Source organism: Trachurus japonicus, chromosome 8 (genome assembly GCF_045865225.1).
Source record: "Trachurus japonicus isolate A0001 chromosome 8, Traja_1.0".
NCBI classification, from domain to species: domain Eukaryota; kingdom Metazoa; phylum Chordata; class Actinopteri; order Carangiformes; family Carangidae; genus Trachurus; species Trachurus japonicus.
In genome coordinates, this window is record NC_140914.1 from 1,549,672 (window position 1) to 1,569,862 (window position 20,191).

The 20,191-nt window shown below is 43.6% G+C and overlaps 1 protein-coding gene across 1 annotated transcript in view; it reads left to right on the forward strand.

The window, feature by feature from the left end:
- LOC146982271 (serine/threonine-protein kinase WNK4-like) overlaps positions 1-20,191 on the forward strand; it is a 48,915-nt gene that overhangs the window by 21,327 nt on the left and 7,397 nt on the right. Inside the window, exons 7-18 of the mRNA XM_085785492.1 lie at positions 3,086-3,305; positions 7,276-7,476; positions 9,645-9,822; positions 11,283-11,467; positions 14,863-14,936; positions 15,066-15,201; positions 17,063-17,179; positions 17,281-17,391; positions 18,202-18,256; positions 18,380-18,487; positions 19,379-19,611; positions 19,708-19,830. Of these exons, the coding sequence (XP_085641618.1) occupies positions 3,086-3,305; positions 7,276-7,476; positions 9,645-9,822; positions 11,283-11,467; positions 14,863-14,936; positions 15,066-15,201; positions 17,063-17,179; positions 17,281-17,391; positions 18,202-18,256; positions 18,380-18,487; positions 19,379-19,611; positions 19,708-19,830 (1,741 nt within the window). The remainder of the gene's footprint in view (positions 1-3,085; positions 3,306-7,275; positions 7,477-9,644; positions 9,823-11,282; positions 11,468-14,862; positions 14,937-15,065; positions 15,202-17,062; positions 17,180-17,280; positions 17,392-18,201; positions 18,257-18,379; positions 18,488-19,378; positions 19,612-19,707; positions 19,831-20,191) is intronic.

Genomic DNA, 20,191 nt, shown 5'->3' on the forward strand with positions numbered 1-20,191 from the left:
GTCTAACAGAAGGAATCTGAAGATTTTCAGTTTAATGTCTCCTGTTTTGTGGTAGTTAGAGATAGATAGATAGATAGATAGATAGATAGATAGATAGATAGATAGATAGATAGATAGATAGATAGATAGATAGATAGATAGATAGATAGATAGATAGATAGATAGATAGATAGATAGATAGATAGATAGATAGATAGATAGATAGAGAATACTTAATTCATCCCTAGCAGGGAAATTCAAGTTAGTCCAGTAGCTCACACAACAATGACACAAAAAAGATGAACACAAAAAACATTTTAACAAGTGTTATATAAGTAGTTGTTGTAGTTGTGTCTGTCCCCGCGTCGCCACGGCAGCGATGAATGGGAGCAGATTGAAGTTCTGCTGCTTAGGCTGTTTCCATCCCTCAAAGCCACAGACAGCATCAGATGGAGACTCAAACATGCACCCAGAAGTTTTTTTACTTGAAGCAAGTCCAGAGTTGATATTCCTGTGTTTATGACACAAACGGGAGCTTCCCACTGCACCTGAACACACCGAGCGTCAACTTGGGTCTCGACTCCGCCAGACTTTGAATTAGATCTAGTTTTACAAACATGTCGGCTTGTTGAAGTAAATAAACTTCTGGCTGCATGTTTGAGTCTCCATCTGACGCTGTCTGTGGCTTTGAGGGATGGAAACAGCCTAAACAGCAGAACTTACATCCACTCCCATTCATTGCTGCCGTGGCGACGCAGGGACAGACGCAACTACCGCAAAACAGGAGACATTAAACTGGACATCTTCAGATTCCTAGCTTGACCATCCAGACTACATCATGAACATGTCTAGTCTGGCAACGACCGGTAGACCTAGGGTAGCGCTACGACCAATCAGAGCAAAGAGCAGGATGACGTTAGCCTGACGAGCCAATTAAAATGTATGTCGTCATGGCGTTAAGCCGCCCAACGACTCTCTGAACAGATAGAGCGCTGTGATTGGTCAACACAAACGGTGTTCCAGACTCAAAAAGTTCCTATGGCTCGTTTCTAGACCCACCTACGGAGCAAAGAGATCTGCTGCTGCTAGGGGGCAGAGAGAGTTATAGGCTACCAGATTCCTTCTTTTAGACCTAAAATGTTAGGAACATACAGCCCCCAGTTGAATTTGCCCGGAATTGTCCTTTAACCCTCCTGTTGTCCTCCTGGGTGAAGGAAGGAAGGAAGAAAAGGAAGAAAAGAAAGAAGGAAGGAGGGACGAAGGAAACAGATTGGGTCAATTTGACCCAGAAGGACAACAGGAGGGTTAACCCCTGGTCTAATGGTGCATCAGAACCAGTAGAACCAGTCGAACCAGTGGAACCAGTAGAACCAGTCGAACCCCGTCCAGAGATCTACAAGCTTCTCTAGTTGTAGCGACTTCAAGTCAATTAGTGTTGAGCTCATTTACATATTTAAAATTAATTTTCCAAGAAACTTGAAATACAGAAATGTTACTTTTCATGTATACTTTTACTGTGTGAAGTGTGATTGTGGTAGGAGTAAAGGAAGAAAAAAAAAACATTTTCGGGTGTATTTTGGGCATATTCCATTAGTGTTTTGCTCATTTGCATATTCAAATTCATTTTCCAAGAAACTTGTTTCATTGTGGTAGAAGTAAAGGAAAAAAATAAGCCTATTCGGGTGTATTTAGTGTAAGGCTCATTTGCATATTCAAATTCATTTTCAAAGAAACTTGTAATATAAAAAATGTTACATTTCATGGATACTTTCATCATGTAAAGTTTCATTGTGATAGGAGTAAAGGAAAAGCCTATTTGGGTGTATTGTTGTCAGCACCATAGACTTTATACAGTAAATAATGATGCAAATTAAACATATTTCCCCAACTAGGATTTCTTAGGACTTTTAGTATGTTGTTCTAGACACCTCATAGAAATGATTTATGGTGAAAAACATTCTGTTACAATTAGTCTGTCGTAAAACGCTATTTTGCCTGGACTATAAAGTCTATGGTGCCAATACAATACACCTCAGTGGGGCTGTTTTTTTCCTTTACTCCTACCACAATGAAACTTTACACAATGAAAGTAGACATGAAAAGTAAAATTTTTTTGTATTTCAAGTTTCTTTGAAAATGAATTTGAATATGCAAATGAGCCTTACACTAATCAAATACGCCCAAAATACACCCGAATAGGCTTATTTTTTTCCTTTACTGCTACCACAATGAAACTTTACACAATGAAAGTAGACATTAAAGGCCCCATGCTGTGCACTTTTCTCTGGGTTTATTTACCTGCTGATATCCCTAACAAGATGTATCATTGGTTTTGAGTACCTGTGATCTGCTTAATATCGTCTATATTGCCCCTTTCTGTTGCCTCTTTCTGGAGTTCTAACAGGCACAGGTCATTTGGCCAATCAGAAGAGAGAATGAGAACCTCTCCTCTGATTGGCTGACTGTTTTAGAGTGGCATGTGGTCGGGCCAATCACAGGCAAGTAACTGAAACCTAAGCTGCATTCATAGAAATTGAAAAATAACAACTGGTCACGGTGGGCGGAGTTACCTTGTGTGTGACATCACAGAAAGGAGGAAGTGCTATCTGCTCGTCTTAAAGGGAATGTTCCTACAAATGGGCGGTGTGTGTCTCTCCGTTTATGACCAGTTTGATGCAAGGGACAGTATATATGTGGCCCAGAGACCTCCCCAAGCATGAAAAAATAACCAAAATCACATTTTTCATGCCATGGGGCCTTTAAAAGTAACATTTTTTGTATTACATGTTTCTTGGAAAATGAATTTTAATATGCAAATGAGCAAAACACTAATGTTAATACTGTATGGCCAAAATACACCCGAATAGGCTTCTTTTCTTCCTTTACTCCCACCATTCGTCTATGGTATAATGATGCAAATTAAACATATTTCCCCAACTAGGATTTCTTAGGACTTTTAGTATGTTGTTCTGGGCACCTCATAGAGATGATGTATGGTGAAAAACCTTCTGTTACAATTAGTTCTATTTTTGGGTCCAGAATGGGCTGGATGGCCTGGACTATGAGCTCAGAGTAAAGAAGCTGCTTGTTGCCCCCTCCTCTGCAGGTTCACGGTGCAGGACCTGCTGGACCACCGCTTCTTCGAGGAGGAGCTGGGCGTCAACGTGGAGCTGGCCGAGGACGACGACGGCTCGGCGGCGGCGCTGAAGCTGTGGCTGCGGATGGGCGGCAACAAGAAGCTGCACGGGAAGTACAAGGACAACAACGCCATCGAGTTCCTGTTCGAGCTCTACAAGGACGTTCCTGAGGAGGTGGCGCAGGAGATGGTAGAGATGACCTCACACTGATGACCTCACACTGATGACATCACACTGATGACATCACACTGATGACATCACACCGATGACATCACACTGATGACCTTTTTTTTCTCTTTATTTAAAGCAGAAGTAAGCGATACGGTGGTTTTAGCTAATGCTGCGTTCCAGGCAGGCTTTTGAAATCGTAAATTACAGCTTCAAGTCACAACTTACGACTTTGTAGCGTTCCAGGCAACCCACTCGTGTTTCTCCGACCTGTTTTACCTGTGAAAGTCACTATAACGGCCACTCGTAACTTCTGACCCGTGAACTCGTACCAGATCGAACTGGTACCACTTCACAGGTCGGAAAAACACCAGTTACGAGTTGCCTTGAACGCACCATAACGTCTTGTCAGCAGATGGAGTTAGCAGCCCCCGCCCTCGTCATGGATCTATTGGTCCTCGTCCCTACGTCACCACATTCAGGCGCATCCCTTGGCTGCACACACAGAGAGGACTGCCCCTTTATGCCGTTCTCTCTCCTCATTGGATAAAGGTTGTAGGATACAAGGAAAGTTTTCTCCTGGGCTCAGAGCAGAGCAGAGTGACTGACAGACCCGTGTTTCAGACCAAACACTCTATAGAAGTGATTGCTGTCGGAAGATACAACTATTTAAGACTTAGATTAACACAAACATTCACCTGACTTCTGCTTTAAATATTCAATTTATACAAAAAGTGTCAAACACTAACACATATTTATTTATTTATTTATTTATTTGGTTCATTTCGGGCATGTCAATTAGTCATCATCATCACACATCATCTCAATCCAATTAATACAATACACATGACCGAAAGGGAAAGCGGGAGAAGCAAAAGCTTATCTAGTCCCGCCCCCAATACTCACATATTCATTTTTTCTGCATGTTACATTTTTGACATAACATTCTTCCAGTATTTTCAAAATTTAACAATTTAACAATTTGACATTTTTTTTTTTTTTTTTTTTTAACATGACATTTCTCAATTTTTTTTTTTTTTTTTCAACATTTGACATTTTGACATAATGTGTTGCAGCATTAGGCAGTATGTAGAGTTGAAGAAATTGAAGTCCAGCTCTAGATAGAGCATAAGGATTACGTGTGTGTCTGCACATGTGTCCAACCGTCATGAGCGAACAACAGTCTCTTCTTGTTGCCAGGCATGTCACAAAAGTCACAAAGTCACAAGATGGTCCAATTGACAGAGAGCAAAGTCTGGTGTGGTCCAATTGACAGAGAGCAAAAGTCCAGTGTATTGATTTTTAGTTGGGATGGTGGGATGGTGTAGGAGCCCTTTCTTCTTTTTACTCATTCTCTGCGGTTTTCGTCGCCATTTCTCTCGATTTCCTCCCGAGTTTTGGCTATGTCAGCTCGCATCAGTGACACATACTCTCGGATTGCGGATATGTCGGACCGTATCCCGACCACAGCACTCCGAGTTGTTGCGTTATCCTCCCTCGCGTCGGTCTGCTCGGTGGCGATCTTTCTCATCTTACGATACTGCATGTAGGCGCCAAAACCCAGGGCGATCATTCCAATTGTCATGAACGTGAAGATGTACACGTCCTCCACATCCTCCACATCCAGTGGGGCAAGGCAAAGGACTCTCCACTTCTCCCATCCATCCAGCATGTAGCCGGACATGAAGGTTCCGTCCGGGCATCTTGGCTCACCAGAGGCCGCACGCCTTGTTGAGAACACTCTGTCAATCGCATTCAGTGACCAGCTCAGCAACTCCATCGTGGACCAGTTGATTGGCGTTGGTGTGTCGATTAGCAGTTAGTTGAGTTCTTCACTTGACTGATTTCTCACAATTAAATCACAGTTGCATTTGTGCCCCAATTTATCATCACCCTGTTGATACTCATTATAATAACATACTACGTAATATAATAACATTCTACGTACAAACTGACATTGGCCTCTGGCCACACAAGTTTCTCTGGTTCATCACATTGTTTTGGGAACACATTGCTTTTTGTTTTTACCCCTTGTAGTCTCGATACTGTGTCTGCCGTTAGCCTCTCTGACCTTTATCAGCTCTCATGTGTCAATCTGTACCGGTCAATCGTTGAGTTTACATACTTTTTCTTGAAGACGTTAAATGTTGGTAATTTTTTTACTTCATCCTCTAGCACATTCCATATTTTGACGCCTGCGACCGATAAGGAAAAGGATCTTAGTGTGGTTCGTGCCCTCCTCAGCTTAAAGATGTTTTCCCCTCTAAGATTGTGTCTCCCTTCTCTGTTCATGAATAGCTTTTGCAGGTTGAGGGGGAGGCTGTTGCTGGCAGCTTTGTACATAATTTGCATGGTGCGATAGTTTATTAAATCATATAGTTTGAGAATATTAGATTTAATAAATAACTGATTTGTGTGTGCCCTATAATTGGCATAATGTAAGATCCTCAGTGCTCTTTTTTGGCCCGGAGTCGTTTGATTTCAGCCAGTGCCTCTTGAAGAGGTTCCACCTTTTTGTTTAAGGCTTTCAGCTGGGCTCTTAGTTCTTCTTTGATCTCCAGCAGGCTTTCGTTCAGTGAGTCCCACCTGGACTCATTGTCGAAGCTCTCATCATATCTGGCATTGGCTCTGTTGCCTCTCGGCATTTTCTCACTCTTTTAGAGTTTTTGTAGGGTTTTAGAGCAAGTTATCTCAAAAAACTTGGCTCTGTTACGCTCTGGCGCTCTGTTGCTGCTTGCTGCTCCGCTGCTCCGCTGCAAGGTCACAATCTACATAACACAACACTCGAGAGCTTTTTCACGTTCAAAAAGACAATGAATAGAAAAAATAAATACAGCAAGGATCTCATATAAAATAAAAAATCAATAAATCAATAAACATTGTCATGTCGATACATAGATGTATGTAATAATCTCTGTTATCATACATTTCATAACCCTCCTGTTGTGTTGTCCTGTTCACTTCCTCCATCCTTCCTTCTTTGCTTCCTTCCTTCCTTTTGTCCTTACTTCTTCTTCCTTCCTCTTTTGATCCCGTTGACCTGATCTGTTCCCTACCTCCATCTATCTTTCCTTCCCTTTTCCCTTCCTTCTTTCCACAATCCTTTTTGCCTCCCTCCCTTCGTCTTTCCTGCCTTCCTTCCTTCTTTCTTTCCCTTCATCCTTCCTTCCTTCCTTCCTTCTTTCCCTTTGTCCTTCCTTCCTTCCTAACTACCTTCTTTCCTTCCTTTCGTCCTTCCTTCCTTGGCCCAGGAGGATAGCAGCCAGGGAGTTTTTTATTTTTATTTTATTGTTTATTTGAACAGGACAGTGCATACTAATGTACAATTTGTGATGCGACATCACGTCATGTAAATATGCCGGATTTAGCTCAACGCTAATTTCCATCCGTAGTCCTCACATTAAAAGACGGACAGACTACCATACAAAAAGATAACAATAGGAAGCTACCTGCATAAGTATGGAGAAACATAGTATTAGCAGCAGTTACAGCAGCAGTTACAACAATAAGAAAACAGATAGCAACCTGAATAAATATAGGAGAGGACAGAGTAGGCTACGAGCAGCATTTAGGCCAGTACATTAGAGACAGACAAATCAGTACATTAGAAGCATGCAGTTAGAACATTAAAGGTGATTACATGTTTGGTTGGCTCTAAGCCATACCTTCATGTGGCTCTTAAAAGTAGTCAAGGTAGGGTATTCCTTTATGGGTAAGGGTAGTGTGTTCCAGATTGCAGTTCCTTTCGTAGACAGGGCAGTATATCAAATGTCTTTTCATAGTTGTCTAAAAATGTTGTATTCTTTTTGTTTTTGACTAAGACTAGTAGGGATTTATGAAGTGAAGTGAATTCAATTAAAAACTGAGAAAAGGGTTTGGTTTGGAGGATGAACATTTTTGCTTATGAATAAAATATTTACCAGATAAAATGAAAAAAAATGATGACCTCACACTGATGACCTCACACCGATGACCTCACGCTGTCTCTCAGGTGGTGCTGGGTTTCGTGTGCGAGGCGGACTACAAGCTGGTTGCCAGGGCGATCAGAAACCGCGTGACAGTCATCAAGCGGCAGCGGGACAAACAGCGACGCCTGACCCGACAGAGCGACGCCGTCGTCGAGGAGGAGCCCGACTCCGCCCCCCAACGCCCTCCACCGGCCAATCAGAGACCAGCGTCTTCTTCCGGCAGGGTGAGTTGGAGCCCGTTGCTGTGGTAACAACAAGCCAGAGACTCCAAAACAGGAAGTGTTTCTGGAGGACGCAACAAAGAGACGGACCAGGATAAAGGCTAATGCTAAGCTAACAGCAGCGGTGGACAGTAACGGAGTAAATTTACTACAAAGTCTAGAGGATTTGTACTTTACTTGAGTATTAGATTTCTTTGGTACTTATTACTCTTACTTGAATACATTTCCAAGACAAATATTTGTACTTTTACTGGAGTTAAAGCAGAAGTAAGCGATCCGGTGGTTTTGGCTAATGCTGCGTTCCAGGCAGGCTTTTGAAACCGTAAATTACAGCTTCAAGTCACGACTTACGACTTTGTAGCGTTCCAGGCAACCCACTCGTGTTTCTCCGACCTGTTTTACCTGTGAAAGTCACTATAACGGCCACTCGTAACTTCTGACCCGTGAAGTCGTACCAGATCGAACTGGTACCACTTCACAGGTCGGAAAAACACCAGTTACGGGTTGCCTTGAACGCACCATAACAGTCCTCGTCCCTACGTCACCACATTCAGGCGCATCCCTTGGCTGCACACACAGAGAGGACTGCCCCTTTATGCCGTTCTCTCTCCTCATTGGATAAAGGTTGTAGGATACAAGGAAAGTTTTCTCCTGGGCTCAGAGCAGAGCAGAGTGACTGACAGACCCGTGTTTCAGACCAAACACTCTATAGAAGTGATTGCTGTCGGAAGATACAACTATTTAAGACTTAGATTAACACAAATATATCGCTTACTTCTGCTTTAATTAGTAGGAAGGCTGAAAAGTACTGGTTACTTTGAGGTCTTTTTCTAAAATCCTATTGGACACAAGCTGTGTTTGTCTGTGAAGGAAACCCTAACCCCTAAAAGCAGCACATCAGTGCAGCTGAGCAGCAAAGAGTTCATTCTCACTAACAAGAGTTAAAAGCTCCTTACATTCATTTACAAACTATTAGAGTCATTCATTGATGTGGACAATAAGACATTTACTCTGACTCTACTTTGACTTACAGTACATTTAAAAGCATGTACTTTTGGATACTTAAAGGGATAGTTCACCCTAGAATGATATTTCGCTCATTATCTACTCACCCTCATGTTGACTAAGGGCTGGAAGAAGTTTCAGATTCCTCCGTGGCTTCTCTGAGTTACAGGGGGTCTCAGCGTAGCAGTGCATGTCCATATAACGGTTGTAAAGGGACACCGGAGCTCTTCGTAAAAAAACACACACAAAAAAACATCCAAATACCTCCATGCTGCTCGTATGTAATGTCCGTCTTGTGCTGAAGCCCCAAATTGCGTAATTGTCCCGAAAAAAATTAAATAAGTCTATATTTTAAGCTTGTCCGTCCAAATCTCGCGTGATTCGCAGTAACCGCACTGACGCATACTGACGCCGGCGCAAATCACGCGAGATTTGGACGGACCAGGAAGAGGAGCTTCGAGAAGCTTCCGCTACAAACAAGCTTAAAATATAGACTTATTTAATTTTTTTCGGGACAATTACGCAATTTGGGGCTTCAGCACAAGACGGACATTACATACGAGCATCATGGAGGTATTTGGATGTTTTTTTGTGTGTGTTTTTTTACGAAGAGCTCTGGTGTCGCTTTGCAACCATATGGACATGCACTGCTACGCCAAGACCCCCTGTAACTCAGAGAAGCCACGGAGGACTCTGAAACTTCTTCCAGCCCTTAGTCAACATGAGGGTGAGTAGATAATGAGCGAAATATCATTCTAGGGTGAACTATCCCTTTAAGTACCTTTAAAAGCAAGTACTTTTGTACTCTTACTGGAGTAACATGTGGACTGAGCTACTTGACCATCGTGAGCTCAGAATTATAAGGTTCTCTCTCCGTTTTGGGTCGTTCCGAGATATTGAGCATCAAAGTTCCAACTGGGCTTGTGTTTTGGTTGATAGAAGCTTTTTATTTTATGAATAACTATTAAAAAATGTTGAAAATTTAAAAAAATAACACCACACAGGCATTAACAGACCACTAATGGATGATCCATGAAAAATGGATGAATGAATGAATCCATTACAGAGAGTAAAGTAAGTTACTCTCTGTTTAAAGTAACTAGTTGCCCCAGACCGTTCGTTGTTCCACTCTGACGATGATGTGAATCCATGTGTTTGTGTCGCAGCAGGAAGAAGCAGCTGCTCCCTGGATACAAGCTCCTCCCACGGCAACCGTGACATCATCGTGGCCGTCGTCGAGCAGCAGCCAGGTGGATTCTGGGATCGGCGGCGCGTTCAGAGCAGACGGAGACGGAGACGAGGGTGACAAGATGACCAAACGCACCTCGTACTCCTCTGCTGCATGTCAGTCTCACTTCCTGTGTCCTCTCTGCGCTTTTATTTTGAAATCTTTTATTTATTTATTTGTTTATTTCGGGCATGTCAATTAAATCAGTGGTTCTCAACTGGTGGGTCAGGACCCAGAAGTGGGTCTAGACCCGTTCTGGATGGGTCGTGGACAGCTGGTCAAAAAAAGTAAATAATATTTAATGCACATCTGATGTTGGACATGTCTTTTATTTTGAAAAATAACTTATATTGAAAGGCACGAGACACGTGAACACATGCAGTTGTAATGCTCCTCCTCACTTTCTGATTATTTGCTCCATTTGCTCTGAATGCAAAGATATCAGTTTCTTATTAATGTGGCCTGATGCAGTGAATCTGGTTTTGTTTTGTGGGTCTTTATTTTGTGCAGTTTGATATTTATTCACTTTAGTGAACATGCTCTGAATGCAGAGATGCATTAGAAGTCAAATATATCGTTTTGTTGGTCTCCATTTTGTGCAGTTTGATATTTTTTTATTCACTTCCGTACATGCAGTTGTCATGGTAACTCCTCAGTTTCATTCATGTGCTCTGAAATGCACTTTGCTCAATAAAGAGCTAAATGAGTTTTTAAAGGCTTTAAAAAAATAATCTTGGTTTGAATTCTATAAAAGTGGGTCGAGACTTAATGACCATGGGAAGATGTGGAGCCCAGAGTGAAACTAGTGGAGAAGCCCTGAATTAAATCATCATCATCACACTTCATCTTAGTTCAAATAATACAATAATACACATGGCCGAAAGGGAAAAAGCGGGAGAAGCAAAAGTTTATCTAGTCCCGCCCCCATTACCCACAGAATAAAATCTTCATCATAATCTTTTCTTTTCTTTTGCTTTTTACATTTTGACAAAACATTTTCTTTACTTATGACATTTTGACATAACATGTTACAGCAGTAGGTAGTATACAGAGCTGAAGTCTAGCTCGACAGTACATACACACTGCAAAAACTCAAAGTCTTACCAAGAATATTTGTCTTATTTCTAGTCAAAACAAATCTCATTCTACTTAAAATAAGACACATCACATTAAAAGCAGCTTGTTTTTAGACACTTTTTACTTCTTTCAAGCTGATTTTCACTTGAAATAAGTAGAAAAATCTGATAGTGGAGCAAGTTTTTATTTCTTATTACAAGCACAAAACACTTGTTTTCACTGGCAGATTTTTCTACTTATTTCAAGTGAAAATTAGTTTGAAACAAGTGAAAATGATCTAAAAACAAGTTAACTTTTAGGTGATGAGTCTTATTTTAAGTGGAAAGAGATTAGTTTTGACTAGAAATGAGACAAATATTCTTGGAAAGATGTAGAGTTTTTGCAGTGCAGATTGTGTGTCTGCACATGTGTCCATATTTGTCCGTCCGTCATCTTCACCTTTATACTGAAACCTCTCTCTCTCTCTCTCTCTCTCTCTCTCCTCTGGTTGCCATGGCAGCGGACTGGGACCTGGACAGCTCCTCCGGCGTCATAGAGAAGGTCGAGGCCACGCCCCCTCCTGTCACTAGCCCCGCCCCCACGGCACCCCTCTCTGCCCCTGCTCCAGTGGCCCAGGAAACCCCGCGGCCCGTGGCCCGCGCCCCCTCCAAGGCTCCGCCCCTTCCCGTGCTGCGCTTCCCAAAGGTCAGAGTCAGAGCTTTCACACCCAGTGTTGTGCTAGTTACTGAAAAATAGTAACTAGTTACAGTTACTAGTTACTTCATTAAAAAAGTAACTCAGTTAGTAACTCAGTTACTTAAACCAAAAAGTAACTCAGTTACTTAAACCAAAAAGTAATGCGTTACTGAAAAAGTAACTTTTTCGTTACTTTAAAACGTTTTTTTTCCAATGCTCCCATTAAATAGGCTAAAGGTTGATTGAATCCCCTCTAACTGTCATTTCAGTTTTGTACCTATATGCTGATGAAAAAACGTATTTTTATCTGTAAAATTTTACCATCATGCTGCATGATGTCAGCATACACAACAGAACTGCAAAAAAATCTTGAGGATACGTCTTACTTTGACTGAGTTACATTCAAGAACCTGTTTTCAATGACGGAAATAAATTCACTCCGGTGGTAATTTTTTATCGATCGATCAGCTGTGTTTACCGTTTCATGTGTCATAATTGGAGTCCGTCTGTCGGACTCGAACCGCTGCTGCTCGGTGGAGTGGCTGCTTGTGTCTCGCTGTGACTCTGGAGCTGTGTCCCAGTTCAGGGGCTGCAGCCTGAACTGACACACAGCTTCGGTCTCAGATGCTACGTTAGCTACGTTACCTTAGCTCGCCGTCATGCCCTGACCTGACCTGTCCAGTCCTCTTCATGGGAGCGTGTTTGATTCAGGTTTGATTACGTGTGGGCAGAGCTGTTATATCTATCGCTCTGCGTGTAGGACGCTAAACGGCGGCCGCAAAATGCTTTGTTTTTCACAGTGTCACATTGCGCTCTGTCTTTCTTTCAATTCAATGAAACTTTATTGATTGCTAGGATGTTATGGGACGTGTGTGCCGCTGTAAAACCTCACCAGAAGGAACGGGAAGGAACGGAGTAACGCAGCGTTTGGTAACGGTAACGGAGTTACTGATTTGAAAAAACAACGCGTTACGTTATTAGTTACTGAAAAAAGTAACGGCGTTACGTAACGCCGTTACTAATAACGTGTTACTACCCAACACTGTTCACACCACATCGTCTGGTCCTAAAGACCGAGTCTTCGGTCTCGGTCCGGACTATCCTGGACCAAGGTCCGCTGCTGCGTAGTGTGAAAGCATTTTTTTGGAAGGTTCGAACTAGAGCTCTGTAAAAGAGAGTAGTGACAGCATTGGTCCAATGGCAGCGCCTCCTGGTGGAGGAATATGGGTTTTACTAAAGAACTGACATCTCTGCATTGTTGGTGAATGAGCAGTGTGGTGTTTTCAATAATTTAAGGACATTTATAGATCACCCACGTTAATAGCATCATTGAGGATCCTTTACAGATAAACATTAACACATAGGAGAGTAAAAAAAAAAACAGTTGTCTACATGAATGTTTCAATCTACATTTTATAATAAACAAATTCTAAGTATAATCTGATATGACCAAGACACCTAAAAACAAAAACACCCGTTTTCATCAATTTACCAGCAAGTGGGCAACACACATACATTGGAGTGAATGGGTTTTCTGGGCGCTGTTGCAATACCCACATCCTGCCACTAGGGGGGGCGAAACCCTTAAACCCTTAAACCCTTAAACCCTTAAACCCTTAAACCCTTAAACCCTTACCACGGGAGTCAATGGTGGTGTCCTTACTCTCTTTTCCAGTGCTCTAGTTCGAACTATCAGACCAAATACAGGAAGTCACGTCAGATTCGCTCGTGCCGAAAAAAGTAAATAAACAGAAAAAAAGGAAAGATGAGCCGCAGCGACACTTGGGGAGAGGAGGAGATCAAATATTATATCCAGATTTGGTCAGGGGGATGGGTGTGTCAATGTACACTTGGAATAGGAATTAAACAGTAGAGTGTTTAATATAAATCCCCAAACCATACATGCATTTTTTTCATATAGCCTATTTTTTTATACATTGACCCGAATATATTTTTTCCGTTGAAAAAAGTCTGAAAAAGACGGATATTTATCAGCGGCATCAGTGACACCAAACAACGTCTGCCCCAGCAAGTCAGAGCTTTTATTTCTCTCACTCAATCAATCAATCAATCAATCAATCAATCAATCAATCAATCAATCAATCAATCAATTTGTTTATTTCGGGCATGTCAATTAAATCATCATCATCACACTTCATCTTAGTTCAAGTAATGTAATACACATGGCCGAAAGGGAAAAAGCGGGAGAAGCAAAAGCTGATCTAGTCCCGCCCCCATTACCCACAGAATAAAATCTTTTCTTTTCTTTTGCTTTTTACATTTTGACATAACATTTTCTTTATTTATGACATTTTGACATAACACTCACACACACACAAGAGACCTGCAGCTGCATCTGAGGAGGATCACGCGTGTGTGTGTGTTCCCCTCCACGACACAGTTACAGCTGATCGCTGATCGCTGCCGCTCTCATCAATGAGAGCATTTTCGCCGCAGCACGACCCTCTTTTTTCTCTCCTTTCATCAGCTCCAAACTCACTCTTCTGCACCGCGATTACAAACCACAGCGTGCTTTCCAGCACTATTTTTTTATTTTTTACACATATTTGTATTTTATTTATTTTTTCAGAGCACTTCCTATGCACTAACGTCAGACGCACGCTCATCCACAAGCCAATCACTGACCATTATAAGCAGGCGCAGCCCTTGTGGGTAATGACGTCTTGACGTAGGTAGATCCTTTAGTCCGCTGGCATAATAGCAGTGTGAAAGCAACTTTACTGGACTATAAGGAAACAATGTCACAAAAAAAAGAATTAAGTCTGGACCTTGGTCCGGACTATTACAGGGTTCCTACAGCTTAAGCCAAGTTAAATTTAAGACTTTTTAAGACTTTTTTAAAGCCACTTGAAATGAAATTTAAGACCGACTTCATTTTAAACACAAATGCAGAAAAAAGAAAAAAAAACACCACATCAATTACATAATAGGGTTAGGGACAATTTGACCCACTTTCCTATGTGGTCCAAGGTAAAGTGACTGCTACATGAACATTGGATTGTGTCTCTTTCCAGCTGTCCTTTCAAAATAAATGCATAAAAGTCCGGAAAAATAAAACAGTGACTCGGGAGCTGGAGGCGGTGAGAGATTTAACGTTGACGGCCGCCACTAACTTCTCTATGTCAGAATGTTACCAATTATTTTGAGATTTGAGACTAATTACAATCATAAAATACCACTTACCATTTTACGACTTTTGAAAAATTGATTTAAGACATTTTAATGCCAATTAAGGCCTTGTTTTTAGATTAATTAATTCAATGCCTTTTAAGACTTTTTAAGGATCAGTAAGAACCCTGTATTAGGTGTAAAAGCGCCTGAGTCAGAATGAGAATGAGAACGAGGATGAGGACCAGTCTGACGCTTTGTCCTCGTGTCTCCAGAGCATCGCTGTGTTTAACGCTGCAGAACGACCGTCATCCAGATCCGTCGGTGGATTCTCCTCACCTGTCGACAGGTAGCGCACACACACACACAAGCACACACACACACACACACACACACACACACACTCTAAGGTCTTGACGTCTCATTTGAACGTCCCTAACCCTCTCTCTCTGTCTCGTCCCGTCTGTGTCGTCTGCAGCTGCACCTCCGACGTGACCTCGGGTTTGAGTGACGCCAACGACGGCCAATCAGAGAAGAGCAACCAGGAAGCGCTGAGGCGGGCGGCGACGAGGCAGTTCAGGAGGAGAGCGAGGGCTCGCCTGAGGATCACTGGGGTGAAAACACAACCTGAGACTGTAACCCCCCCCCCCCCCCCCCCCCCCCTGTTGTTAAACCAGTCTGCCATCCAGTCCTCCCATTGAGCCGGTCTGAACTAGAGCTCTGTAAGGACAGCATTGGTCCAATGGCAGCGCCTCCTGGTGGAGGAATATGGGTTTTGCAAAAGAACTGACATATCTGCATTGTTGGTGAATGAGCAGTGTGGTGTTTTCAATAATTTTAGGACATTTATAGATCACTCACGTTAATAGCATCATTGAGGATCCTTTACAGATAAATATTAACACATAGGAGAGTAAAAAAACAACAGTTGTCTACATTAAAGCTATCAGTAAGCGATCCGGTGGTTTTGTCTAACTTCCTGTCAGCAGATGGAGTTAGCAGCCCCCGCCCTCGTCATGGATCTATTGGCCCTCGTCCCTACGTCACCACATTCAGGCGCATCCCTTGGCTGCACACACAGAGAGGACTGCCCCTGCATGCCGTTCTCTCTCCTCATTGGATAAAGGTTGTAGGATACAAGGAAAGTTTTCTCCTGGGCTCAGAGCAGAGCAGAGTGACTGACAGACCCGTGTTTCAGACCAAACACTCTATAGAAGTGATTGTGATTCTAAGTGAACTATTTAAGACTTATATTAAAGCAGAAGTAAGTGATATATTTGTGTTAATCTAAGTCTTAAATAGTTGTATCTTCCGACAGCAATCACTTCTATAGAGTGTTTGGACTGAAACACGGGTCTGTCAGTCACTCTGCTCTGCTCTGAGTCGAGGAGAAAACATTTATCGTATCCTACAGTTTTTATCCAATGAGGAGAGAGAACGGCATGCAGGGCTGTGTGTGCAGCCAAGGAACGCCGTGAATGTGGCGACGTAGGGACGAGGACTGTTATGGTGCGTTCAAGGAAACTCGTATTTTTCCGACCTGTGAAGTGGTACCAGTTCGATCTGGTACGAGTTCACGGGTCAGAAGTTACGAGTGGCCGTTATAGTGACTTTCACCGGTAAAACAGGTCGGAAAAACACGAGTGGGTTGTCTGGAACGCTACAAAGTCGTAAGTTGTGACTTGAAGCTGTAATTTACGATTTCAAAAGCCTGCCTGGAACGCAGCATTGGCGAAAACGACCGGACCACTTACTTCTGCTTTAATGTTTCAATCTACATTTTGTAATAAACTAATTCTAAGTATAATTTGATATGACCAAGACACCTAAAAACAAAAACACGGCCGTTTTCATCAATTTACCAGCCAGTGGGCAACACACATACATTGGAGTGAATGGGTTTTCTGGGCGCTTTTGCAACACCCATATCCTGCCACTAGGGGGCATGAGGCTTTAACCACGGGAGTCAATGGTGGTGTCCTTACTCTCTTTTCCAGTGCTCTAGTCTGCTCTCCCTGCCTCCCCCTACCAGCAGCTTCCTCCTTCAGCTGTTGTTAACATTTCCAACATGTTTCTCACATTCTCTGTCGTAAACTGTTGTCTTGTCTGTAACAACATCTCTGTCCCGTCTGTCCATCCTGGGTGATGATCCCTCCTCTGTTGCTCACCCTGAGCTTTCTCCTGGTTTTCCCTGTTAAAAGGGTTTTCCATGGAGTTTTTCCTCAGTGGATGTGAGGGTCTAAGGACAGAGGATGTTGTTATGATGGGATGTAAAGCCCTTTGAGACAAACTGGTGGTAAGAACGGGCTACACAGATAAAATTGCCTTGCCTTCACCAACACAACCCTGCACACACTGACTCTCTCTGTGTGTGTGTGTGTGTGTGTGTGTGTGTGTGTGTGTGTGTGTGTGTGTGTGTGTGTGCGTGTGTGTGCGTGTGTGTGTGTGTGTGTGTCTCTGTGTGTGCGTCCGAAGGTGTCGGACATGGTGGACCGCGTGGTGGAGTGCCAGCTGCAGACTCACAACAGTAAGATGGTCACGTTCAAGTTCGACCTGGACGGAGACAACCCAGAGGACATCGCCTCGGTGATGGTGAGGAGCGGCGGCCAATCAGAGGGCAGCACAACCAAACCGAACCGAACTGTGACGTAATCACTACACCTGTGTGTGTCTGTGTGTGTGTGTGTGTGCAGCTCCACAGGGACTTCCTCCTGCCGTCGGAGCGCGAGGGATTCATCCTCCGCATGTATGACATCATCAAGAAGGTGGAGTCTCTGATGCATCAGCAGCCGCCCGACTCCACGGTGTGTGTCTGTGTGTGTGTCTGTGTGTGTGTGTGTGTTGTGTATCGTTTCCTGGTGTTGTTGTTGAAGTTGTTTATTTATAGCAGGATAAGCCCCTTGAGTTGTAACAACTCGTTTACGAGGGGGTCCTACACAAAAAACATCAATATAACATAACACAACTCAGCACAATACAATGAAAGGAAACAAGACAAAACAATACAATACAGACACTAAAACAAAACAAACAAACAAACAAACAAACCAAAAGAACAGACAAGACAGACATATACAAAAATCACTTAGACAAAATTGCAACCAGAGTTTGAACAAATATTAGATGAGAAAATAAAGATAAAAATAAATAAAAATATGGTGACAGAGTTAATGAAAGCAGGAGCAGGGTGTTTCGAGGTGGGTGGATAGGACTTGATTAAAACAGATTAGTGATGGAGATGATCTGATAACTACAGGTAGATGGTTCCAGTCGTTTGGACCTTTAAACATGAATGCTTTTCTACCTATTGATTTCCTATTGTGAGGCAAAGTAGGGAGAAGTAGATCGCCTGGTTTGATAGTTGGATGTAAGTTGTACAAAATACTGTTTTAAATGAGGCGGGTAGCTAATCATAATAAATACATTTAAATATAAATTGAAACCAGTGTGTCTGTCGTCGAGTATGAAGAGAAGGGAAGTGAAGAGACTGGTACATTGAACAATGTAATGGATTACTGACAGTGTGTGTGTGTGTCTGTGTTGTGTAATGTGTTGTGTATCGTTTCCGGGTGTAATGGATTACTGACGGTGTGTGTGTGTGTGGACTCTTGCAGCCTCAGCGGTCGACCTCGGGCCTCGTCAGAGCGCTGTCCTCGTCCTCGCTGCCAGGTAACCAAGGAGACACAGGGAGGGGGGTGTGTGTCTGTGTGTGTCTGTGTGTGTGTGTGTGTGTGTGTGTGTGTGTGTGTCTGTGTGTGAATTAACTCCTCTGTCGTTGTGTTTTCCCGCCAGACATTGACGCTGACTCCGCCCCCTCGAAGGGCGTGGACTTCCACGTGGACCCTGAGGCCACGCCCACCGTGCGGCCGCTGAGGTCACAGTCCTTCCACACGTCCTCAGGTGAATGAGCTGCCCAGTTCAGATGAAGCCACGCCCACTTCCGTAGAAAAACCTCTTAAAGGGGTAGTTCAACATTTAGTCAAACTGACCCATTGCCCATAACCCCTATAGTCATAGCAGTAGGTTCGTTACCTTTAATTGTCGGTGCAAGCTGTTTTTAGAACGGCGGAGCAGAGCCGTGAGCTGCTCAGAGCTACGCTACGGAGGCTCATTATGGGATTTCTTGGTTTCCCTCATCATCAAAATCATCAAATACACAATCCAACAACTCCACAACGCTCTGGTGGACAAGTTGTGAGCTGCACATTCACCACGCTATGAGATAATAACACAACGTTACCACACAGAGTTGTTGTAGAGGGAAATTCATGCTAAACCACTGATGCACGTTGCCTTCAGGGACAGTTTTTCATCAACAGTCTCTGTATTTCCCTCTAAAACAACTCTGTGTGGTATCGTTGTGTTATTATCTCATAGCGTGGTGAATGTGCAGCTCACAACTTGTCCACCAGAGCGTTGTGGAGTTGTTGGATTGTGTATTTGATGAGTTTGATGAGGGAAAGGAAGAAATCCCATAATGAGCCTCTGTAGCGTAGCTCTGAGCAGCTCACGGCTCTGCTCCGCCGTTCTAAAAATAGCTTGCACCGACAATTAAAGGTAACAAACCTACTGCTATGACTATAGGGATTATGGCAATGGGACAATTTGACTAAATGTTGAACTATCCCTTTAAGAGGTTTTTCCACAGAAGTGGGCGTGGCTTCATCTGAACTGGGCGGGAAAACGAATCAGCAGAGCAAGGGGGGCGGGGCCTAACATATTCTAATGACATCATGTTTATGATTGACGGATGGAACTGACTCTGTTTTGTTTACCCCCCCCCATCCCCAGCTCCGCCCCCTCAGCCCCCCCTCTACCCCTACAAATACCCCCCCGCCCTCTCCTCCTCCCCCCTCCCCCCTCCTCCCCCTCAGTATCACCTCCCCTCCCCCCCCTACTCCCCCTCCGCCCCTCCCGCCCCTCACTGGCCCCCCCCCGACCAGCCCTTCTTCTCCCTCAACAACATGTTGTCTCTGGCCATGAGCATGGCCCAGCTCCTCCCCCACACCCAGCCGCTGTCCCCCGCCTTCACCCCCCCCCACACCCCCCTCTCTCCCCCCATGCCCCCCCCCCACACCCCCCTCTCTCCCCCCATGTCCCCCCCCTCCCTCGGCCATAAGCCCCACCCACCAACACACCCCTCCTTTCCTGCCCCCCCTTTCACAGGCCACCACTTCCCCCCCACAGGCCCCGCCCCCGACAGCCAGCAGCGGGGGCCGCCCGGCTGGGCCGCCGCCGCACAGGTGAGTTCAATTCAATTCAATTCAATTCAATTCAATTCAAAAAACTTTATTGTCTGTCACAGGGACAGAAAATTGTCATCAGTTTGGGCTCAGTTAAACATAATTAACAGACACCAACATAAAAACTCACATTAAAAAATCTCACATAAAAACCATAAAAACCCTAAAACTCCTGTGGCGCTCACATAAAAGCTGCAACAGCAGATAAATCTTGCCCTAAAAGCAGGTACCTATTTCTTTTCGTTTAAAATACGCACTGCAGTAGGGATAAAAGAGTTCTTGTAGGTCTTTTTTTTGGCCAGGGGTAGGCTACTCTGAACCGGCTGCCTGATGGTAAAAGCTGAAAGGAGCCGTGGAGGGG